The following is a 25245-nucleotide window of genomic DNA, read 5'->3' on the forward strand; positions in this document are numbered from 1 at the left end:
TAGGAAGAGTAGCACCCACCATAAGAAGTACAAAGGGGATCTTTGGCACACACATTTCTCTTCCTGGCTTTAGGTCATTCCTTAGAAAATGAATATATCTTCTAACAGCACATTTACTTCTTCTAAAAAATTTTGCCTGTTGAATGGCTAACAAACATATGAAAAAATGCTCATCATCCCTGTCCATTAGAGAAATTGCAAATCAAAACCACCCTGAGATATCATCTAACCCCAGTGAGAATGACCCACATCACAAAATCTCAAAACTGCAGATGCTGGCGTGGATGTGGAGAGAAGGGAACACTTTTACACTGCTGGTGGGACTGCAAACTAATACAACCTTTTTGGAAAGAAGTATGGAGAAACCTCAAAGAACTCAAGCTAGACCTCCCATTTGATCCTGCAATCCCACTACTGGGCCACCTACCCAGAAGGAAAAAAATCCTTTTATCATAAGGACACTTGCACTAGACTGTTTATTGCAGCTCAATTTACAATCACCAAAATGTGGAACAGCCTAAATGCCCACCAACTCAGGAATGGATTAACAAGCTGTGGTACATGTACACCATGGAATACTATTCAGTCATTAAAGAAATGGAGACTTTACATCCTTTGTATTAACCTGGATGGAAGTGGAAGACATTACTCTTAGTAAAGCATCACAAGAATGGAGAAGCATGAATCTTATGTACTCAATTTTGATATGAGGACTTTTAAGGACACAGTGGGGGTAGGGGAAGGGGAGAGCAGAGAGAGAAAGAAGGAGAAAGGGGTGGGGAAAGGAAGAGCAGAGAGAGGGAAGGAAGGAGGGGGTTGGGGCCTTGGTGTGTGCCACACCTTTTGGGGGCAAGACACGATTGTAAGAGGGACTTTACCTAACAAATGCAATCGGTGTGACGTGGTTTCTTATACCCTCAATGAATCCTCAACAATAAAAAAAAAAAAGAAAGAAAAAAAAATTTTTGCCTGTTAGGGCGGCGCCTGTGGCTCAGTTGGTAGGGCGCCGATCCCATATACCAAGGGTGGCAGTTTTGAACCCGGCCCCGGCCAAACTGCAACAAAAAAATAGCCAAGCATTGTGGCGGGTACCTGTACTCCCAGCTGCTCGGGAGGCTAAGGGAAGAGAATCACCTAGGCCCAGGAGGTGGAGGTTGCTGTGAGCTGTGCTGCCACAGCACTCTACTGAGGGCGATAAAGTAAGACTATGTTTCTACAAAAAAAAAAATTTTTTTGCCTATTAGTGATGAAAAATCTCTCAAATGAAAAACTCAATCCTGGCTCGGCACGGGTAGCAAAGTGGTTATGGAGCCAGTCATATACACTGAGGATGGCAGCTTCGAAACCAGCCCAGGCCAGCTAAACAACAATGGCAAAAAAAAAAAAAAAAAAAAAAAGCTGGGCGCTGGCTTGGCGTCTGTAGCTCAGGCAGCTAGGGTCCAGCCACATATATCGGAGCTGGCAGGTTTGAATCTAGCCTGGGCCAAAAAATAGCTGGGCATTGTGGTGGGCGCCTATAGTCCTAGCTACTTGGGAGGCTGAGGCAAGAAAATCGCTTGGGTCCAGGAGTTTGAAGTTGCTGTGAGCTGTGATGCCACAGCACCCTACCAAGGGCAACATAATGAGATTCTGTCTCAAAAAAAAAAGAAAAGAAAAGAAAACTGAATTCTATTCATAAAAAATCATAAAGTTCTGAAATCTTGTAGTTAAGTGTACAGTAACACTACAGATTAATAAAAAATACATAAACAATTGGCTTGGTCCCTGTGGCTGAGCTGGCGGGTTCGAATCCAGCCTGGGCTTGCCAAACAACAAAGACAGCTACAACCAAAAAAAAAAAAAAAAACAATAGCCGGGCATTGTGGCGGGTGCCTGTAGTCCCAGCTACTTGGGAGGCAAAGGCAGGAGAATCGCTTGAGCCCAGGAGTTGGAGGTTGCTGTGAGCCGTGATGCCACAGCACTGAACCCAGGGCGACAGCTTGAGGCTCTGTCTCAAAAAAACATAAACAGTGAATATCATGGATACAAAATAACTGATACCCCCAAAAAAGGAAAAAAAAAATGTTCAAAAAGAATGAAAAGATGGGCACCTGTAGCTTAGCGGCTAGGGCGCCAGCCACATACACCAGAGCTGGCAGGTTTAAACCTAGCCCGGGCTTTCCAAACAACAATGACAATTACGACAAAAAAATAGCTGGGCGTTGTGGTGAGCGCCTGAGCCAGAGCAAGACCTCATCTCTAAAAATAGCTGGATATTGTGGCAGGTGCCTGTAGTCCCAGCTACTTGGGAGGCTGAGACAAGAGAATTGCTTAAGTCCAAGAGTTTGAGGTTGCTGTGAGCTGTGACCCAACAACACTCTACAGAGGGTAACACAATGGCTCATACCCGTAATCAGAGGTGGGAGAATCCCTTGAGGGCAAGAGATCAAAACCAGGGCAGTGCCCATAGCTCAGTGGGAAGGGTGCTGGCCACATATATCGGGGCTGGTGGGTTAGAATCCAGCCTGAGCCAGCTAAAACAACAATGACAACTGCAACAACAACAACAAATAGCCGGGTGTTGTGGTGGGCACCTGTAGTCCCAGCTACTTGGAAGTCTGAGGCAAGAGGATCGCTTAAGCCCAACAGTTTGAGGTTGCTATGAGCTGTGATACCATGGCACTTTACCCAGGGCAAAAGCTTGAGACTCTGTCTCAAAAATAAATAAATAAATAAATAAAAGAGATCAAAACCAGCCTGAGCAAGAGTGAGACCCCATCTCTACTAAAAAATATATATATATGTATATACACATAATTAGCCAACTCTTGTGGTGGGTGCCTGTAGCCTCAGCTACTGAGCCCAGGAGGTTGACGTTGCTATGAGCTATGATGATGGCACTACACCCTAGCCCCAATGACCCAGGAAGACTGTCTTCAAAATGAAAAAATAGGCCAGGCACAATGGCTCATACCTATAATCCCAGCACTCTGGAAGGCCAAGACAGGTTGACTACTTGAGCTCAGAAGTTTGAGACAAGCCCAAATAAGAGCAAGACCCCATCTCTGCTAAAAATAGAAAAATCAGCCAGGCAAGTTGTGGTGGGTGCCTGTAGTTCCAGATACTCAGGAAGCTGAGGCAAGAAGACAGCTTGAATACAAGAATTTGAGGGTGCTGTGAACTATGATGACACTGTGGCACTCACCCCCAAAGCAACAGAGTGAGACTGTTTATAGTTAAAAAAAACTGCATGTAAGATGAAAGCAGTAATGATGGAAATAGTAAAAGAAAAAACAAAACTAAACAAAATCCCACAACTATACATCATGCTCAATGGCGAAAGATTAAAAGCATAATTAGGCCTAACTCATTAAAAAGCTGCAAGATTTTTGCAAGACCCAAACCAAAATCTCTGACAAAAATAGGAAAAAAAGATGCAGTGAAAAAACTGGTTAAGAGACCAAACTCTGCCTGTCCTTGCAGCTCATCATACCCTTGCTTGTATTTGCCACTAAAAGAAATTCCCACCAGCCCATGACAATTTATAATCACCATGAAAACCTGCAGAAGTTACCTCCCATGGTATGAAAAAAGGAGGAACCTCTATTCCTGGAAATCTCCACCCTTTTGCCAAAAATCATGAATAGTACACCTCTTATCAGCATATAATCAAGAGATATTCATACAGAGTTTGCCAACAGTATACAGTGGCTACTCTACAGGGCAGCCTGTTCGTTGCTGTTTAATAAACGCTGCTTTCGCTTCCAATTTAAAGCTTGCATTTCAATTCCTTCTTCCATGAAGCCAAGAATGCTCTTGGCCTTCAGGTTGGACCCCAGTTTTGGGGATCACTTTACAGTGTCAAAAGCAGTAGCCAAGAACACTCAGTATTGGACAGGCCAAGGCTTGATCACTTCCAGGAGTCTAGTGGTTGAGTCTCTGGGGTTGTCTAAGTATAAGATCATATCATTGGCAAAGAGCAAGGGTTTGACCTCCTCTGCCTCCATTTAGATGCCCTTTATATCCTCCCGTTGCCTGACTGCATTGGCTAGAACTTAAGCACTATGTTGAATAGAAGTGGTGATAGAGAACATCCTTGTCTGGTTCCAGTTCTGAGTGGAAAAGCTTTCAGTTTCACTCCATTGAGTATGATATTAGCTATGGGTAGAAACCATCCTGAGTAAGAGTGAGACCTCCTCTCTACAAAAAATAGAAAAATTAGCTGGGAATTGTAGCAGACCCCTATAGTCGCAGCTATTCAGGAGGCTGAGGCAGGAGGATTGCTTGAGCCCAGGAGTTTGAGGTTGCTGTGAGTTGTGTCCCACAAACAGAGGAGACCCTGTCTCAAAAAAAAAGTCATAAGAGAAAATATATTTACTGGTCATGGAGTGGAAGTGGGTTATCATAAAGATCTTCATCTACACATGGAGTAGGCTGGGGGTCAGTCTTGCTGTCTCAGTGGCAGAGGCAGAAGAAAATCTGCATGTGAATAGACCCTTGAAGTTCAACTCATGTTCTTCAAGGATCAACTATTTATCATTTTGCTTAAATTGCAGTTTCCAAGAACCTACTGAGGATATTAAGTGAGGATGTTTTGTAATTGAATTCATCAGTCTTGTTCACAGGAATGTTTTCCTGTAGCATTTTATATCATGTCTTTAGTCCATCAAGAATTGCTTTTAAGCCAGGCCTCATAGTAGTGTGTGCCTTTAGTCCCAGCTACTCAGGAGGTTGAGGCAGGAGGATCACTTGAGCCCAGGATTTGACATCAGCCTGGACAAATGTAATAAGTCCCTCTCTCAAAAAAAAAAAAAAAAATGCTTTTGTTTGTAATATGAAATAAGAGTGCAATTTCCTTTTTCATTTTTGTTAAATGTGTAACTAACTAATTATTCTGGAAACACTTGAAAAGCCCATCTTTTCCCCACCAATCTGCTATACCAACTTGCGCATAAATTTAGCTTCCTTTATGAGTGTATCCTTCTGGAACTGTTATCGTTTTATTAGACCATTTATACCAATTTCTGTGCTAATACCACACTATCTTAATTACTATTGCTTTATAATAGTTCTTGATGTCTTGTTAGGTAAGTTTCTTGCTGTTTTGGGAGGGCCTCTTGACTATTTTGGGACTATTTCAGATGCATATTAGCATCAGTTCATCCAGTTTCACAGAAAAAAACTGTTGGGAATTTTGATTCTAATTTAATTGCATTGAGTACATTGGTGACAATTGCCATCTTTATGGAGTTGAACCTTTCCAATCTATGATCAAAATATGCTTCTCAATTTACTTATTCTTAAATAGCTTTCAATCAAATTTTATGATTCCATATCTTGTGTTCAATTTATTTCTAGATGCTATATACAGAGGGTGCCAGAAAATGTATACACATTTTATGAAAGGAAAAAATTGTATTAAATTATAATAGTCAATATATACCAGTAATGTTTGTCATCTTGTATATTATAGCTTGCAGCTCTTAGAGTTGCAGAAGTCAAAATGTGACTTTAGTATACTTTTTTTCTTGGTACCTTCTGTATTTTTTGAAGTTGTACTAAATGGTATATTTTAAATTTGTTAGCTTTGTAGAAATTCGGTATTTTTTTTGTAGAGACAGAGTCTCACTTTATGGCCCTTGGTAGAGTGCCATGGCCTCACACAGCTCACAGCAACCTCCAACTCCTGGGCTTAAGCGATTCTCTTGCCTCAGCCTCCCGAGTAGCTGGGACTACAGGCGCCTGCCACAACTCCCGGCTATTTTTTGGCATGAGTTTTAAATTTCTTAGCCACTTGAGCTACAGGCGCCAAGCCCCAGTATTTTATTTATATCCACCAACTTTGTTGAACTTTCATCAATTCTTTGTATACAATCACTTCTTCTCTGAAGAATAAGTTTTTCTTTATAATCCTTGTTTCTTTTCTTACTTTTCTTGTTTTTTTATGCTGGGTAGGAGTTTCACCGAAGTGCTAAATTAGTGCCTGTGGTGGACAACTTTATCTCATTGTGCTTTGAAGAGGACACTTCCTGTCAGAAAAGCAGTGTCTTGGGTAGTTGACTTACAGTTGCTAGGTTCAAATCTAGTGTTTGCAGACTAACCCTGGGACCTTGGTCAGGTTATCCAAGCTCTTTGTGACATTTTTCTCCATGTTCTGAGGGTCCAGCACGTGGAAGCCTTGGCTAGGTAGCGGGTTCAAGCCCAGCCCTGGCCAAAAACTGCACATACACACACAAAAAAAAACATAGAAGAAAGTGTGGGAAAAACTCTTGAAAATGTAAGCTGGGGAAAGATTTTATGAAGAAGACTTCAGTGGCAATTGCAACAACAAAAATAAACAAATGGCACTTAATTAAACTGAAAAGCTTCTACACAGCAAGGACACAACAATCAAAGCAAATAGACAAACTTCAGAATGGGAAAAAATATTTATTTGCATGTTATGAATCTGACAAAGGGTTGATAACTCAGATCTACAGAGAACTCAATGAACAAAAAAAGAGCTAACAATCCCATCTATCACTGGGCAAGAGACATTAACAGAACCTTCTCTGAGGAAGACAGACCAATGGCTAACAAACTATGAAAAAATGCTCATCATCTCTAGTCATCAGAGAAATGCAAATCAAAATTATCCTGAGATATCATCTAACCCAGTGAGAATAACCCACATCACAAAGTCCCAAAGGTACAGACGCTGGTGTGGATGTGCAAAGAGTGGAACAATTCTATATTGTTTTACACTAAAAACTCATACAGCCTCTTTGAAAAGAAGTATGGCGAATCCTCAAAGAAACCAGATTAGATCTCTCTCCCCTTTGACCCTGCAATCCCACTACATAGGTATCTACACAGAAGAAAAAAAGACATTTGCACTAGATTGTTTACCGCAGCTCGATTTACAACCAAGATATTGAAACAACCTAAATGTCCATCATCTCAGGAAAAGATTAATAAACTGTGATATGTGTATACCATGGAATACTATTCAGCCAATGATGGTGACTTTACATCTTTTATATCAACCTGGATGAAGCTGAAATACATTCTTTCAAAGCATTAGAAGAATGGAAAAGCAGGGGCGGCACCTGTGGCTAGGTGGGTGGGGCGCTGGACCCATATACGGAGGGTGGTGGGTTCAAACCCGGCCCCAGCCAAACTGCAACAACAACAAAAAAATAGCCAGGCATTGTGGTGGGCGCCTGTAGTCCCAGCTACTCAGGAGGCTAAGGCAAGAGAATCACCGAAGACTAGGAATTGGAGATTGTTGTGAGCTGTGATGCCACAGCCCTCTACTGAGGGCGATAAAGTGAAACTCTTGTCTCTAAAAAAAAAAAAAAGAAGAATGGAAAAGCAAATATTTGATGTACTCAATACTAATATGAAGCCAGTAGATGATCTAATACATGTCCACAGAGGAGAAAAATTCTTTTCAATTCAAGTTGGGGGGGAGGGTGTGAATGAAGGAGGAAGGAGGGGAAGGAGAGGAGTTTGGGGTGCTCCCACTTACTGGACACAAGGTAGGGATGTATGGCATACCTTTTGGGTACAGGACACAACTATAAGAGGGACTCTACCTATAAATTCAAACATTGTGACCTGGTTGTCTGTACCCTCACATTAACCTGAAATAAAAAAAATTATAAAAAAAGATGGTCTCAAACTCTTGGCCTCAAGCAATCCTCCTGCCTTGGCCTCCCAGATTGTTGTGATTACAGACATGAGCCACCATGCCCAGCCTCTTAGCCCTTTCTTTTTTTTTTTTTTTTTTGTAGAGACAGAGTCTCACTTTATGGCCCTTGGTAGAGTGCCGTGGCCTCACACAGCTCACAGCAACCTCCAACTCCTGGGCTCAAGCGATTCTCTTGCCTCAGCCTCCCGAGTAGCTGGGACTACAGGCGCCCACCACAACGCCCGGCTATTTTTTGGTTGCAGTTTTGGCCGGGGCTGGGTTTGAACCCGCCACCCTCGGTATATGGGGCTGGCGCCCTACTGACTGAGCCATAGGCGCCGCCCAGCCCTTTCTTAATATTTCCTTTTCTCCAGCTTACTTTCTTATAAGAATATAGTATATAGTACATATACCATATAAAATATGTGTTAATCTACTGTTTATGTTATCAGTAAGGCTTCCAATCAGTAGCAGCCTACTAGTCATTAAATTTTGGAGGAGTTAAAAATCATCTGTGCATTTTTGACTATGAGAGGGGTGGGCACCCCAACCCCTGCATTGTTCAAGGTTCACTTGTATACAAAACCAATTTTTTTCTTATCAATATTATAATGAAAAGATGTTAAAGGAAACAATATTATTCAAGGACCTGCTGTCCATTTCATAGATGACATTAAGTGAGGACTTACTACACACTAAAATTAAGAACACCTTTCATCAAAAGTTACCATAAAGAGAATGAAAAGACACACCAGCTGGGAAAAGGTCACTGTAACATATAATTTACAAAGAATTCATGACCAGAATATGTAAATGATACCTACAAGTTAATAAGGAAAAGAACCCATTATCAAAATGGGCAATGGGCAAAGGACAAAGGAGAAAACAAACATGAAAAGATGCTCCACTTTATTATGGAAGAAATGAAACTTAAAAATCACAAGGAGAGGGTGGTGCCTGTGGCTCAAAGGGGTAGGGTGCTGGCCCCATATGCCAGAGGTGGTGGGTTCAAACCTACCCCCAGCCAAAAACTGCAAAAAAAAAAAAAAAATCACAAGGAGATACTTTTCACTAGATTGGAAAAACCTTCCAAGGAAACAATAGAGTGTTCCTGAGATGTAGAGCTCAGCACACCCACTCTAAAAGAGCTGGCAATAGGCTATAATCCTAGCATTCTTGGAGGCCAAGGCCAGTGGATTGCTTGAGCTCAGAAGTTCGAGACTAGTCTGACCAAGAGCGAGACCCCATCTCTACTACTAACAGAAAAACTAGCTAGGCATTGTGGTGGGTACCTGTAGTCCCAGGTACTTGGGAGGCTGAGACAAGAGGAATGCTCAAGCCCAAGAGTTTGAGATTGCTGTGAGCTATGATACCACAACGCTCTACCCAGGGCAATAGATTTGAGAGATCCTATCTCCCAAAAAAAGCTGGCAAAATTTTGTGAACTTCGATGTGTCCTCGAGCCCTGCTCTTCTGCTCCTCAGAACACCCAAAGTGAAAGATGCACAGGAAGCACATCCGTGAGGGCAGACACAAGGAGTAAGTCCAACATTCACCAATGGTGGACTGTTGTGTGGCAGTGAAAAGACATATAAAATGGGTGGGACTCAGGAATATAACAGCTGAGTGGAAAGAGGAGCCATAAACCTGCAGTGTGAGTACCGTCAGATGAAGCTCTAACACAGGCAAGCTGCGCAGTTTGTATAAGGAAGTGGTGCAGGTGGTAGGGAGAGGAGCGTGAGCAATATGAAGGCAGAGGCAGGCAGCAGGAAGGACATGGAGGCTGCCGTTCTCTAATCACGCTTCTAGTCATCATCAGTGCCTGGTAGATTATTATTACGTATAACACATTTCTTTTTTTAATGCTTTATTTATTTATTTTTTTGCCGGGGCACGGTTTGAACCCGCCACCTCCAATATATGGGGCTGGTGCCCTACTCCTTTGAGCCACAGGTGCTGCCCATAACACATTATTTTTAAAATTCTTTGTACCTATATAATGTTTAACAAGGCAATTTTTAGGAAGATGCTGATAGCCTACCTTCTTTGGCTAAATGGGAGAGCTCTGCTTGGTGGTCTATAGCCCCTTCATTGGCCTCCTCCTCTTCAATCGTCTCCTCTTCATCCTCCACTGAAAGGGGTCACAGATTATCAGTGAGATTAGAACCTGGCCTCCTTTCAGTGGCTCACTGCACACTGTATGGCCTCAAAATTGTGTGCATAGCCACTATAGCCACTGAAGAAATTAAAACCGAGGTTTTTAATTCACATGTATCTCAGGATAAAGTTGGAAATGATAATTTAATTAAATAGCAGGAACTAAGACCATATTTCTTCTATTTCAGACTCCGAATTACAGCCCTACATGACAGACTAGCACACAGAGGGATGCTAACTTTCCAACTGCCCTCCCCGCCCTGGGTCCCACTGCAGAAAACCCACAAGTATGCTAATGAGGGCCTCAGTGGACTCACCCTTGCCCAGCTCACATGCTCCCTGGCTCTGCTGCGCCCCGCCCCCCAATCAATAACCCAGATCAGCACCCCTCCTCAGACCTCTAACCCTGAACCTTGAACATGACTCACAATAGAGATTTTGACTCTTGGTAGAGAAAAGAAAAACTATCAGCAACCTGGCAGCAAAATTCCCTGCTGATGGACCATCTCTGACCTGGGTACCTGGCCAACTGAACTGCACCTTCTTTCCCCTCACTGGTTCCTCTCAACAATACACAATCCTGCTTCCCTTCCCTGACAAACAATCCAACACTGCCCATTTGGTTGAACTACTCATTTCCTCATTTCTGAGACCCAACCACTCACCAGGTGGGCCAAGGCATCCGACCCCAACCACACAAGTGCCTGGATCCCCACAGGCTACTACTCCTGACTGTGCTGCACACCCTGGCAGGGGGTAGCTGCCCCTCCCTCCTAGAAGCACCTTCTGCCATTTCTCCGGCCCCTTTAAGCTCTTGGTTTCCAGCCAGGAGAGCTTTTGAAAAGAGTAATAAAGAGGAGTGTTTTTCTGAATTACACTAAGACATCTTTAAGTCTTAAATAAAGGTTAGTCAAATAAACAAAGTCTGTTTCAATAGAGTCATGGGCCATATAAGACATTTTGGTCAGTAACAGGCCATATATATAATAGTGGTCCCATAATATTATAATGCTGTATTTTCACTGTACCTTTTCTGTGTTAAGATGCAGAAATACTGACCCCTGCCCTACGGCAGCACAGAATGTACTGCCCAGGCTTGCTGCCAGGGAGCAACAGGCCATTATCATATAGCTGAGGCATACAGTAAGCTACACCACCCAGGTTTGTGCCAGGACAATCACCTAACGATATTTCTTAGAATGTCCCCCTCATCATGTGATGCATGACTATACATAAATTTGCTCCTAAGAATGTGAGAAAACATGGAAAGTGGAGAAGTGAATCTACACAAACTCAACAACCACTAACAGAGTCCAAGACCAGGAAAATGTGCTCCTCATGAAAAAATAACCTAATTATTTTCCAGATGACAAGAAATACACAAATCTATCATATTCTCTGGTGTTTCTCTTACTGCCCAGGTCAGCATTAAATTCATCTGAGATTCTGCACCAGTTCTATGGGAACAGCACACATGGGAACATAGGAGTACTCCGTGGGGGACAGAAGTACCTCTGACCTTCACTCCAGGTATAAATCTAAACTGTTCCCTGTTTGGTGTGTTTTGAGGGTAAAGGCAAAAAGGGACATGACTGCTCATCTTTACAGCTTAGTTATAAACTGTACTATTATTTATAAGATCCAGATATAAATAGAATATAAATCTAATAGTGATAGTAAAAGGAATAAAATCTCCCTCAAAACGAAGCTTAAGGGCGGCACCTATGGCCCAAAGGAGTAGGGCGCTGGCCCCATATATCAGAGGTGGCGGGTTCAAACTCAGCCCTGGCCAAAAACTACAAAAACAAAACAAAACAAAACAAAGCTTAGACTGACAAAACTACCCTACGTACGCTATGCAAAGCAGCTAGTATGTAGCCTCCAATTTCCCCAAATTAATTCCCCCCCCTTATGTGCTCCCTGACTACTTCAATACCTACAAAGAAAATCGTTTAAAATAATGTGCATGGCCAACGCTGCAAGCTTCCCCAACGCATCTACTCTCCACTTTCCCCCTAGTCCACTGATATTTGTACTGAGTCGCAGCCCCAGTCTCCCAAGGCAGAGGACCAGCTGGCCAGGGACTTTAGGCAAAAGCACTGCTGGGCCTTCCAGGAGAGCCTTCAGCATACCAGCTGGTCCTCTGACTCACCCTTGCTTCAGAGACTAACCGAAGCTGCAAGAGCTACCTGCCCTAGAGAATAGCTGGAGCTCCAAGAGCCACCTATCCCATGGAGTCACCAACTCTGGAGAGTAACAGGAGCTCCAGGAACCACCCATGCAAGAGAGCAGCTGGAACTACAAGAGCCACCAACCCAGAGAGTAGTTGAAGCTACAGGAGCCACCTGTCCAGAAGAATAGCTGAACAGAAGAAGGCTGGGAAGCAGGACAGAAGAGCTAACAGACAGGAGAAGCAAAGACCCCTGAGAACACTTCTTTTTTTTTTTTTTTTTTTTGTAGAGACAGAGTCTCACTTTATGGCCCTCGGGTAGAGTGCCGTGGCGTCACACAGCTCACAGCAACCTCCAACTCCTGGGCTTAAGCGATTCTCTTGCCTCAGCCTCCCGAGTAGCTGGGACTACAGGCACCCGCCACAACGCCCGGCTATTTTTTGGTTGCAGTTTGGCCGGGGCCGGGTTTGAACCCGCCACCCTCGGTATATGGGGCCGGCGCCTTACCGACTGAGCCACAGGCGCCACCCCCTGAGAACACTTCTAAGATGTCACACCAGTGCTGGGTCACATATCCCTAGCCTTCTGGCTCAGCTGAGACACTATTTACTTTGTTTGCTCCTGTCATATGCAACAGAGCATAAACATGATAGAGTTTCACGCCAAAAATCTGACCAACTCTCTCTGACTTCCAAATAAAAATCAATACATACTGAAACATTGATCTTTCAAAATCGGGGCAAATTACTATTCTTTGCTAAATTGAGCCAATAACCCTATGCTGATGCTGGCCAGCAAAGCTATAGGCCTCACCTGGGACCTGGCTGGAAATACCAATCTAAGACAAGTGTCCTCAAACCCATTACTCCTGCTCTTTTCTCTGTCCCTAAGACCAGAATCCAGTCCTGAGGGTGTCTGAACCTCAACCACAAGGGTTTAGAAACAGGTCATAAGCTGATGGCCATAGACTGTCCCCAGCTCATACACACCCAGTGATCAAGTATCTGTTCTCATCCACATAAGGCACTATCATCTAAAATTCACACAAGCCTCTCCTGACAAGCCAGGGAGAGGCTACCGCCCACCACTGGGGCCACCTTCCAGGCAGGAAGATTTGGACCTGTAACACCAAGTGTGGCCCCAGTGCTGTGAAGATATGCCTGAGTCCCCAAAACTCACAAAAGCAGATAGCACCATGGTGCTCCAGTAAACATCTGAAGTCCTCTGCAGATACTAAAATTACTCTGCATACTGAGAGACACACCTAGATAAACGCCAAGGTTATACCTTACAACTGGTTTAGAATTGCAAGACTAAAGCCAGAAGTTCCAGCAGCACTGAGCATTCCACATGTGGTTGCATCGACAGCCTTGCAGACAGTAAAGAAAACAAGAAGGGAGGGAACAGACCTTCGTCATCAGTTAAAGATGTGCTAGCTTTTCTTTTTCTTCCAGACATTCCTGAATCCTGAAATATAGAAAGATCACAAACATGAAGTCCAAACAGACAAGAGGGGAAACCATGTCAGAAATGTCAGCACATGCCCTCAGGACTGTGGGGATTCCTGTGGCAAGGTTGGTGGGCCCTCCTCAGCCTCCATTCAGGGTACTGGAAGAGTAATGTGAGTCTACAGATCCCCTGCATAGACAATGCCCAGGGGATCTCCACATGGCAAATGCCTCAGTTGAGTTCAGCTCTATCTTCCCAAATTGCCAAATTAACACCCATGTGAGACTAAAGTTATAAAGTACCAGTTTAAAGAAAGGACACAATATTCATAATTTACACATTTCTCCAAATGAAAACAAATAGCTCTATTTTATTAGAGCACTGTATTTTATTCATATAGTTTCCATTCTGTCTTACAAAGTATAATAATCCTGAACTTACCAGAAAATTTTCTGGTAACGTATCAAATCCCTTAGGTTTCAACTCTTTTCCTAAAGAGACAAGGTACATGATTAGTTTGCACTAAAGTTGTGGCAATAACATTTTTCACAGTCAGCAAGGGAATTCCTGCTTACCTAAGATGTGCCCTGCCACCACCACCCACATGCAAGAAAAGAAGGAAACACAAGTCCTATCTCTTCTTTCTACTGACCCAAGGCAGTGGGTTTAGGCTTTCCTATTGGCGGGATTTTTTTTCTTTTGAGACAGGGTCTTGCTATGTTGCCCAGGCTGTATTCCTGGGCTCAACTGATCCTCCCATCTCAGCCTCCAGAGTAGATGGAACTATAGGCACCACCACAATGCTGGCTGACAGTGGTTTTTACTACCTTGTATTCTGTGACTTTCAGCACAGGCCACCTCTCGGGTTTAGTTTCCTCATCAATAATAGCATTATGTGGCTCGGTGCCTATGGCTCAAGCAGCTAAGGCACCAGCCACATATACCTGAGCTGGCGGGTTCGAATCCAGCCCAAGCCTGCCAAACAACGATGGCTGCAACCAAAAACAGCTGGGCGTTGTGGCGGGTGCCTGTAGTCCCAGCCACTTGGGAGGCTGCTTAAGCCCAGGAGTTGGAGGTTGCTGTGAGCTGTGATGCAACAGCACTCTACCCAGGGTGAAACAGCTTGAGGCTCTGTCTCAAAAAAAAAAAAAAAATAATAATAGCATTATGCCCTTCCACCCCTCCTAGGGACAAGCTGAGAATCCAATGAAATGATGAATGCTGCTTCCATTGGTGCCTGGCATGTACCATGTTGTCCAATGAGTGAAGACAACTAAAGCAGAAATGTCTAAAGGAAGAAATATATGGACACTCCACACAGGGAGATACCAGGGGTACAGTGCACAGCAAATGCCTCAGTGAGTTCACCCACTGAGACTAAGTGCAGGGCACAGGCTCACAACCACAATTCTGAGTGTCCCACAGGTAATCAACTTGGGTGTTCTAACTCACACTAGCACATCTCAGAAGAATTGAAATATAAAACTAGAATGGCTACACAAAGAGAAAGGTGATAATCAGACAGAACAGGTATTTGCCAAAGCTTATATGCAAACCACCTCCCTGACAGGCTCTGTAGGAAGCTATGATACCAGGAAGTTGCCTGATAAGCAGAGAATCTGAACAAGGTGCTATCTGGAAAACACTAAGGCTTTTTTTTTTTTTTTTTTAATAGTAACATACCTCTCCTGGAAACTTTCTGTAAATTTAAGGCTTTTTTCCTTTTTTCTTCTAATTCTACTTGTAGTTTTATTTCCACAACCTAAATATAAAGAGCAAAATAAGCATATTAATAAGGAGTAAATTACAGAAGTTCTGCATATAAAACATTAAAATTCATAGTCTAAAAGCACAGTTGTGCACTCCCATTTCAAATTACTTCAAAAGAGAAATTGTCAATTTGGTGTTTTTTCATTTCTATTATATCTAACTATATCTTGCCTAAACTCTATTACGTGGTAAGATAAGAATTAAAAATTTTTAAAAAGAAGAGGAAGAGTGCGTGCAGTCATTCTAGAAATAAGTTGCGTTTAGTGATGAAAACTAATACCAGAAAGGATAATTTGAAGGCCCCTGACCATGGTCCTCGAGTACCTCAAAGTGCATGAGTAACAGGTAACTGTGTTTCCATACACAAAGACTAGTACAGAAGCAAGAACCGGCTTATCCCAAACCATATAATAATAATCCAACAGTCAGGATGATGCAAACAGGGCCCAAGGCGTCATGTCCACGACCTTCCTAAACAGTGGTGCCTATGCTGTCTGCCTTGAGCCTCACTAGCTCAGACACCATATGATTTTTATGATCCCATCAACACTGCAGAATTTACCTGTTCGATATTTGACCAAAAATATTCTATCTCTCGGGCAGTTGAGGCAGCGATACGCCTTAATCTGTTCTGTTCTTCTTTCTTTCCTCTTTCCTCACGAAGCTTCTTTTCTTCATGATGGCGTGCTACAGTTCTAACAAGCTAGTAAATAAAAGTTCAAGAACTTTCTGTTGTATTCTATGTCCCGCTAAGAAAAAAGTATACAAAAGTTTTTTAAAAATCCTTCCCAGCCTAAAATTACAAAATTGATCATCAGATACACCCTCATATGCTCTTAGGATACAGTAGGAAAAATAATTACAAGCAAAAATCCCTATCAACATTTTGCTTGATTTTTCTAGGAAGTGTTATATAACTAATGCATGTATTTTTCACAAAAAAATGAGATATCGTATTATACTACAATCTTCCTTTCCAATTTAATATGTGACTAATGTCTTTATAATCAATAAACATACATCGACATCATTTTTATTGGACTAAATAGTATTTTGTTTCATTAATGCTACAAAATTTATTTAATTACTAGGTATAAAAATTATTGGATTAGGATAATTCAGATTTTTAAAACTACTGCTTTAAATTGCCAAACTGCTTTCCAGAAGTTTATATTCTTTACATACCTCAGAGACATGTCCAGAAGTGAATGAAAATGAGAATAATCAGCAGAGCCCTGAGCGCACAGATGCTGCTGCCCCACCCCAGTTCTGGCTGCACACAGCCCCCATGCACCCCCATAGGGCTCACTGTCCTCAACACAGGATGCATTTGGGCCAGCCCCCCATGCTCCCTGCCCAGCCCAATGAGAGGAGATAGGTGTGAGGCAGGGCAGGTCTGCTACAGGCACTCATTGTACAGAGAAGGTTCTAGCATGTACCCATCTACTCCTCAGCTCCAGCCCTACCACCCCCACACCCCCAGGAACCAAACCAACCCTGCATGGCTCAGTACTCACATGCCCAGCCCCCAACCCTGTCTAGTCCAGTGTCCACATGTACAGGATCAGCTTCCTTTGTTAAAAAAGAAAGGCTTCAGAAAAACCTGAGTTTTTCTGAAATGCCCAAGCACTTGATTCAATACCCTATACTCCTGACCCCCCTCCTCCCCACACCTGATGTCAGCTCTTCTCTAACAAACCTCAACGGGGACAGAGAAGGGAGAATTCAGAGAAGAGGAGCAAACAAGGCAGAGGACAAAGGACTGATCCCTAATCTTCAGAGTACAGGAAATATGAAGAGCGAGTCTAGAGTTCTCAACACTGAAACAGTGACATGTGACAAAGGGGGAGCAACCAGAGATCATAGCTATTCCCACACAGAAAGGACAGCTGCTCCCACTCCTGAAGGCTTCCCACCACCTATATGGAAAGGAAACAGAACTGGAAGGATGACTAGACCCAAAGCTCAGGCAGAAAGGCCTAGGAATGGCTTCCCTGCTGCCCTGAATCGACTCCCGCCACCTTCTTACTGAAGAGGGTCAGTCCTGGGCACCAGCCTGGCACTGGAGGCACCTGATTCTAACTGCCAGGTAGGCATGGCAAGAAAAGGAACCTGGGCTGGGCATGGTGGCTCAAGCCTGCACTCCTAGCACTCTGGGAGGCTGAGGTGAGTGGATCACTTGAGCTCAGGAGCTTGAGAACAGCCTGAGCAAGAGCAAGACACTATCTCCACTAAAAACAGAAAAATCAGCTGGTCGTTGTGGCAGGCACCTATAGTCCTAGCTATTTGGAAGGCTAAGGCAAGAGGATTGCTTAAGCCCAAGATTTGAGGTTGCTGTAAGCTTTAATGCCATGGCACTCAACCCAGGGGGACAGAGTAAGATTTTGTCTCAAGAAGAGGAAGAAGAAACTGGACCCACACCTTTCACCATTAACTAAGATAGACTCTCACTGGATAAAAGATTTAAACTTAAGACATGAAACTATAAAAATACTTGAAGAAAGTGCAGGGAAAACTCTTGAAGGAATTGGCCTGGGTGAATATTTTATAAGGAGGACTCCCCAGGCAATTGAAGCAGTATCAAAAATACACTACTCGGACCTGATCAAACTAAAAAGCTTCTGCACAGCCAAGAACATAGTAAGTAAAAGCAAGCAGACAGCCCTCAGAATGGGAGAAAATATTTGCAGGTTATACCTCCGATAAAGGTCTAATAACCAGAATCCACAGAGAACTCAAACGTATTAGCAAGAAAAGAACACGTGACCCCATCTCAGGGTGGGCAAGGGACTTGAAGAGAAACTTCTCTAAAGAAGACAGACACACGATCTATAAACACATGAAAAAAAGCTCATCATCCTTATTCATCAGAGAAATGCAAATCAAGACTACTTTGAGATATCACCTAACCCCAGTAAGTGTAGCCCACATAACAAAATCCCAAAACCAGAGATGTTGGCGTGGACGTGGAGAAAAGGTCACACTTCTACACTGCTAGTGGGAATGCACACTAATACGTTCCTTCTGGAAGGATGTTTGGAGAATACTTAGAGACCTAAAAATAGACCTGCCATTCGATCCTATAATTCCTTTACTAGGTTTATAGCCAGAAGACCAAAAATCACAATATCACAAAGACATCTGTACCAGAATGTTTATTGCACCCCAATTCATAATTGCTAAGTCATGGAAGACGCCCAAGTGCCCATCGACCCATGGATGGACTAGCAAATTGTGGTACATGTATACCACGGAATATTATGCAGCCTTAAAGAAAGATGGAGACTTTACCTCTTTCATGTTTACATGGATGGAGCTGGAACATATTCTTCTTAGCAAAGTATCTCAGGAATGGAAGAAAAAGTATCCAATGTACTCAGCCCTACTATGAAGCTAAATTATAGCTTTCACATGAAGGCTATAACTCAACTATAGCACAAGACTATGGGGAAAGGGCCAAGGAAGGGGAAGGGAGGGGGGAGGTTAGGGTGGAGGGAGGGTAATGGATGGAGCCACACCTACGGTGCATTTTAGAATGGGTACAGGTGAAACTTACTAAAGGCAGAATACAAATGTCTTCATACAATAACTAAGAAAATGCCATGAAGGCTACGTTGAACAGTTTGATGAGAATATTGCAGATTGCATATGAAACCAGCACATTGTACCCCTTGATTGCACTAATGTACACAGCTATGAGTTAACAAGAAAAAAAAAAGAAGAAGGAGGAAAGGGGAGGACAAGGGAAGGGAGGAGGTGGGAGGAGGGACAGAGGATGGGAGGGAATGAGGGAGGGAAGGGAAGAGGGAGGAAAGAAGGAAGGGAAGAGGGAAGGAAAGGGAAGGGGAGAGAAGGGCAGAGGGGAGGAAAGGAAAGGGAAGGGGAGGGAAGGTAAGGGAAAAGAGAGGAGGTGGAGAGGGAGAGGGAGAGGGAGAAAAACAGAACCCGAGTGTCTCACCAGAGCTATAGCAGGAACATGTCTGATCCCGACAGCACACACTTAACTCTTGAGGACTCTGTTTCAGAGGTCACTTAAATGACATTGTCATTCTCCAGGCAACAGGGACATGCTGTTCCCAGACGTCATGAGTCAAAAACCTTCAAAAAGCTCGTTTGGTGGCCCATCCACCCCTTATAGCATTCCAACACCAGCCACACTGGCAGACACAAAATAATAGCTGCTGTAATGCAAACACACCTTCTTTGCAGCAGCCACCTTCCACCTGCGCTCCTGGGCAAAGTCCGTGGCCATCCATTGCACTTCTTCCAGCAGGTAGTCCCAGTGGGATTTAGGGCGTAGGGCCTCCTGAAGCTTCGGCAGCCGCCGTAGAGACCATAGACCCTCCTTCCTTAAGTCCGCTATGCGCTGATGGACCTGGTTCTCCTGTGAGCAGCATAAGTGGGGGCAGGGTCAGCATGTGATGCCTGAGTGTGGCCACCAAGTCAGACACCAAACACATGAAATGCTGCTATGAGAAAGGCTCAGTTAAATGCTGAGGGGAGAATGTGCATGTAGCAATCACAATCTAGTAACAAAGACAAGACCTAGGAAGCGCATTTGGCAGTCCCATGGATCTGTGTCTTGCTTCCAGTGTTTGGATGGGACAGACCCAGGAACTCAAACAACAAAAAAAGAACAAGACTTGGATATGAAGATCACGGTGCCTCCAGGAGGGTGCTGAGGAAAGAGAATGGATGCTCCCATAAGACTTAAAAGCTAGAGCAACAACTACACCCCATCTCTAAAAAATAACTTGTGAAGACACAATGTTAATACTATAGTATATACAAGGAAAACCATGTGATGCCTGGAATTTGCTTCCCAACAATCAGGAAGGGAGAAGAACAGATGAAACAAGACTGGCTGTGTACTGAGCATTATGTTAAAATTGGACCACGAGGAACACTGGGTTGATGATACCTGTATTGATGTATGTTTCTTTTCAGTCCCCTAATGAAATTGAAAAAATAAATGCCTAGTCACCCACAAAAGTGAAGTGCTCAGAGCCAGGCAGTGGCTCTCAAAAACAGGGCAACGGATTGAGGCATGCAGGGGCTTCACGGACCAAACAGCTCCAGTGCTTGGCTTTGTCACCCCAGCCTAACTGCCACCTACTCGCCTTTCTTGCCCCTCAGCTATGACCACTATGGAAGCACTGCTTCCATTTTAAGAAATGGAGGCTCGGTGCCTGTAGCTCGGTGAGTAGGGCGCCGGCCACATACACCGAAGCTGGCGGGTTCAAGCCCAGGCTTGCTAAACAACAATTGCAACCAAAAAAAAAAAAAAAAATAGCCAGGCGTTGTGGTGGGTATCTGTAGTTCCAGCTACTTGGGAGACTGAGGCAAGAGAATCACTTAAGCCCAAGAGTTTGAGGTTGCTGTGAGCTGTGACGCCATGGCACCCTACCAAAGGTGACATAGTGAGACTCTGTCCCAAAAAAAAGGACTCTCTCAACAAGTCTGCTTTCACCAAAAAGGTTAAACTGCTTGCTTTTAACGTCCTTTCTAATGATCACAAACCATGTTCAATTGTCCTTATTATTAAATGTTCAGCTTTAAACGATCACGTTCTTAAACATTAAACTCAAGGGATGGAGTGCAGTGGCTCACAACTATAATCCCAGCACTTGGGAGGCTGAGGCGGGTGGATAGCCTGAGCTCACAGGTTCAAGACCAGCCTGAGGCAAGAGAATAGCTTGAGCCCAAGAGTCTAAGGTTGCTGTGAGCTATGACACCACAGCATTCTACCAAGGGCAACAAAATGAGACTCTGTCTCAAAAAACAAAATTAAACTCACATAAGCTTCACAAACTGGAGCACACATTACACTTTCTGTCAACATGCTTACCAGTGCTATCTGCTCTGCCAGCTTCTCCTGGGAACTGTCCTGAGAAGACACAGCATTCTGAGCGGGGCTCTGTGGTTTCGAGAGGACTGATGCCACAGCCCCTGGAGCCCGGGAGGAGACCGGAGATACTGCCTTGTTAGCTGCTGAGGAGGGTCTGCTCACAGGAGAGGACCGGGCAGGTGAGGGTCCTGGGCCCAAGCCACTTGCAGGTACCAGGGCTGAGGTAGAAGAGGTGGGTAGAGACCGCGGGCAGGACGGGGCAGGGTCTGCAGGTGGCCGTGCTGACATCGCCGTCTAGCAGGCAGAGGACAAGCAGGGTAGGGTCAGTACAGGGGTCCAGTGTTCTGGTGCCGGACACTAGAGCACTCCTACCACCAGAGACATGTATGGCCCGTGTCTTCCTCCACAGCACCAGTGGACAACACACTAAACACCCACAAGCTACAAGGAAAACAATACACTGAACTCTGTCTACAAAATATTAAAAAAAAGTTTTATCTCGGGTGGTGCCCGTGGCTCAGTGGGTGGGGCGCCAGCCCCATATACCGAAGGTGATCGGTTTGAACGCGGCCCAGTTTAAATTAAAAAAAAAAAAAGTTTTATTTCCACAAAATCAAACAAGAGCTCTCATTACAAAAGTGTCTTCATATAATTGTCTTAGAGCTCATGTAAACTTTTTCTTTTTTCTTCTGCTTTTTCTCCTCTATTTGAAAACAAGTTTTTTTTTAACTTTTGTGTTAAGCTTTTGCCTAATTGAAAAATACCCATTACTCGTCCAGCACCTACTCTCTGAAGAGCAAATACAAATTCTGCTGCCTCTCTCATGGCAGGCAGGCTATAGTAGGGTTGGCGGCAGGCTATAGGGTTGGCCACAGACTGAATAACCACATGAAGGGAAAGTGAGCAGAGAGCAGGGAAGGTGCAATAAAATTGGAGAGCTGAGCACAGCATGCTCCTAACTTGATGGCAGAGGAAGAGACTTTGGCTAGCACACTGTCCATGCAACCACATCTCTCTCTACCTGCAATAGCATCCCTCACCCCAGGGGTTAGGAAACTATGGCCAGCCACAAACCTTTGAAAGTAAGCTTTTACTGGTTCACAGCTGCGTCTTCCACTCACTCGCATGTTGTGTGGCTGTGTTTCAGCAGATACTGAGTGGCCTGTGAGGCTGAGACATTCACTACCTGGCCCCTGACAGGGACAGCTACGAACCCCTGCCCAATACAGAAGTAACATGTTCCTCAATACTTTTTGCTAAAGAGCTCGGAAATCATTTTCCACAGCAGATCCTTCCAACAATATAGATAGGTGGATTAAGAAAAGCCACAGAACTACTTTGAGTCAGCATGTGGCTCAGTGAGACACAGTGTTAAAGAGTCACTTTCCATGAAAACCTAAAGGAAGCAACAGCCCAGAGAGCTCAAAGCAGAGGCAGTGCCCTGCTCAAAGTGGGCGCAAAGCTTCTGTGTACATCACATGAAAGGCTCCAAGATGTACTGGCCACCCATCACAGCTAAACCAGTTATAGGCTGTTCTGGCCTCAGTTTTTTCCATCCATAAAATGGAGATGATTAAGGCTCCCACCTTACAGGTTTACTAGGTATAGAAAATAAAATACCACTAAATTCATTATAGTGCCTGACACCTCAGCTTAAGGTAACCAAGAAGTGATAGCTAATATTGATTACTATTATTATTCTATCATGCTATTCTTTGGACTTTGCCTTAAATCTCAAACAATCATAAAAGAACTTGACCTCAAAGCCCACCTGGGAGGATCCCTTATCAAGGAGGAGTGGTGAGAGAAAAGGAAGTTTTCTGAAGCTGGCGCTCCCACACACTGATTTGAGTTCAATGACAGACAAAGACTGTTCTCTGAACACTGTCCCCACTCCTTCTGCAGTGCATGACAGACAGTTCACACCCAGATTGCAGTGTTTCACTACTCTTAGGAACGAAAACCACACCTCAGTCAAACCAGCCAGAGGAGGATGAGGGCCACTTTAAACATCTGAAACATCTATCAAGCTGATGGTCATCCTCACACACATCAGCAGAGCATGGAGGACATCTAGCAGATGCTTAGGAGCAAGGTTTCACACTCAGACAGATCTAGAGTGAGGCCCCCATCACCTCACCAACATGTTGCCTGAGACCAGGCCCACAATCTCTAAGCCTGTCTCCACCTGGGCAAAACGGGCCATTGCTACATACTTGGGGTAATTGACACATGCCCTTCTGGTGTGTGGGTCACCAGGTGCAGGCTCCCTGTACTAAGAGCAACAATAACAGCATCCCATTATTCTAATAATAATCATTATCACAGAACCAGATACAATTATATTGCAACTACTGAATTAATCAATTCTTCTGAAGTGGGAGAGTAAACTGCTAAGGAAGAAACATACAAACTACAGTGTTGTTCACCAACCTGTCAAATACACAGATGGCAAGCCAACTATGCAGAACATTTTTTCTTTTTGTCCCACAGCTAACAAAATAGCAATGTACAGAGTACCTGTGGCAGGGACGAAAGCTGAGAGGCCTGCACCTGTGCCTTCCCGGGTGTAGGGACATGCAGCGCCAGCTGTGTGGGCTGCGCAGGAGCAGGGGGCTGGCTGGGCAGGGGTGCAGGTGCAGGAGTGCTTGGCTGATGAGTCTTCACCGGAATGTGGAGCTGTGTCTGAGCCTCCACTGCCTGTGGCTGCTGAGCCAACTGCAGTGTGGAGGGAAGGGCAGGAACACTGGCTGGGGGCAGCCTCCCGGGCAGCTGTGGCGGTGGGGTGTGCAGGCTGGCAGCGTTTTGCACAGGAGGCCCTGTAGAGGGGTCGTACTGCTGCTGACTCTGTTTCTGTCCAGTAAGCTGTGCGGCCTGAGGGGTGGGGGGCATACCTCCTGCAAAGTAAGGAAAACCCCAAGAATTCTGATGTCCAAGTGTAGCAGCTCCTCTGAGTGAGTCACGAGAAAACACTGACATCCCAGTGATCACCATACACTCACATGGGAAATAAGTGTTCTGTTACATCTAATGTCACAAATGAGCACACAAAAAAGGAAAGAAAGGCACTTGACTGTTACAAGTTAGCATCAAACAAAACAAGTATCACATAACTACAGGGTACTCTTAAGACAGCAGCAATTAAAATAAACCACAAGAGTAAAAACTATTGAAAAGCACAATGACAATGCAAAGTGTAGCCCCCACTACAGTGGTAAGAATGCATCGCTGGAGGCTTTCTGTACAGTATTAACTGGGACTCACATAAATATCCCAATTTCAGAAATCTTACTTCAAGTACACAACCTTGGCTACAGGCGTTTGCTGCTATTTCTAAGGCCTCTGGCAGTCCCTCTTGCATGCTGAAGGAGCCAGTTTTGAGGCTGGTCTTACCTTGTGCTGTTGGCATCAGCTGCTGCAGAGGGACTCCTGCGCTCACCCCCGGGTGCGGGAAAGCTATCCCTTGAGGACCCACTTCAAGGCGAGGTCTCTTAGACTGCTCTAGAATAATTTTCAAAAAAGGTGCAGTTTGAGTTTGATGTAAAAATGAAACCACAGAAGTAATAGAAAAAACATGTTTTGCTGCGGTAAGTGTTTTTATCATCTTTGAACAGAGAGGCCTTTCTATGCATGAACCAAAATCCAAAAGCCATAGAGGATAAGGTTAATAAATATATTTTCATTAAAAACTTGCCAATGTAATAAACACCATCATTAAAAAGACAAAGGGCCAGCAACAACCTGAGACACAACACTGCAACACATATAAATCACAGAGGCTGACATGTTCAGCACTAACAATGAACATGTAGGGGGGATTCCACAATTGGACAGACAGGCAAGGAGTGAACAGGCAGCAGGAGAGCAGGTTCACAAACAGCAAAAATTGAACAATACTGGGCAACCTTACTCAAAATCAAGCCATCCACATGAAAACTATAGAAATTATGTTTCACCCATTAGATCAATAAAAATTAAAAGATTTATCATACTTAATAAAATGATTAAAATGTGAGGGAAGTAGAAATTACTGATGGCCCTCTCCTTTTGGAGGGCAATTTAGCACCATAAAAAGCCAATTAAAGGCTGAGGGCAATGGGTCACGCCTGTAATCCCAGAACTCTGGGAGGCCCAAGCAGGAGGATCCCTTGAGTTCAAGAGTTTGAGACCAATCTGAGTAAGATTTTTCTACTAAAAAT

At 44.1% G+C, this 25245-nt stretch overlaps 1 protein-coding gene across 7 annotated transcripts in view; it reads right to left on the reverse strand.

Moving 5' to 3' along the window:
* EP400 (E1A binding protein p400) overlaps positions 1-25245 on the reverse strand; it is a 137578-nt gene that overhangs the window by 80084 nt on the left and 32249 nt on the right. For all 7 annotated transcript variants that reach the window (XR_008379402.1, XM_053587150.1, XM_053587153.1 and 4 more), the window contains 9 exons: positions 24440-24547; positions 23567-23943; positions 21047-21340; positions 19397-19582; positions 15761-15901; positions 15112-15190; positions 13870-13919; positions 13389-13446; positions 9693-9782 (listed from right to left, as the gene is read on the reverse strand). Coding sequence is in view for 6 of the 7 variants with exons in the window: in XM_053587150.1 (XP_053443125.1) it covers positions 9693-9782; positions 13389-13446; positions 13870-13919; positions 15112-15190; positions 15761-15901; positions 19397-19582; positions 21047-21340; positions 23567-23943; positions 24440-24547 (1383 nt within the window). In the remaining variant the exon portion in view is untranslated. The remainder of the gene's footprint in view (positions 1-9692; positions 9783-13388; positions 13447-13869; positions 13920-15111; positions 15191-15760; positions 15902-19396; positions 19583-21046; positions 21341-23566; positions 23944-24439; positions 24548-25245) is intronic.

This window comes from Nycticebus coucang, chromosome 4 (assembly GCF_027406575.1).
Source record: "Nycticebus coucang isolate mNycCou1 chromosome 4, mNycCou1.pri, whole genome shotgun sequence".
In the NCBI taxonomy this organism is placed as follows: Eukaryota; Metazoa; Chordata; class Mammalia; order Primates; family Lorisidae; genus Nycticebus; species Nycticebus coucang.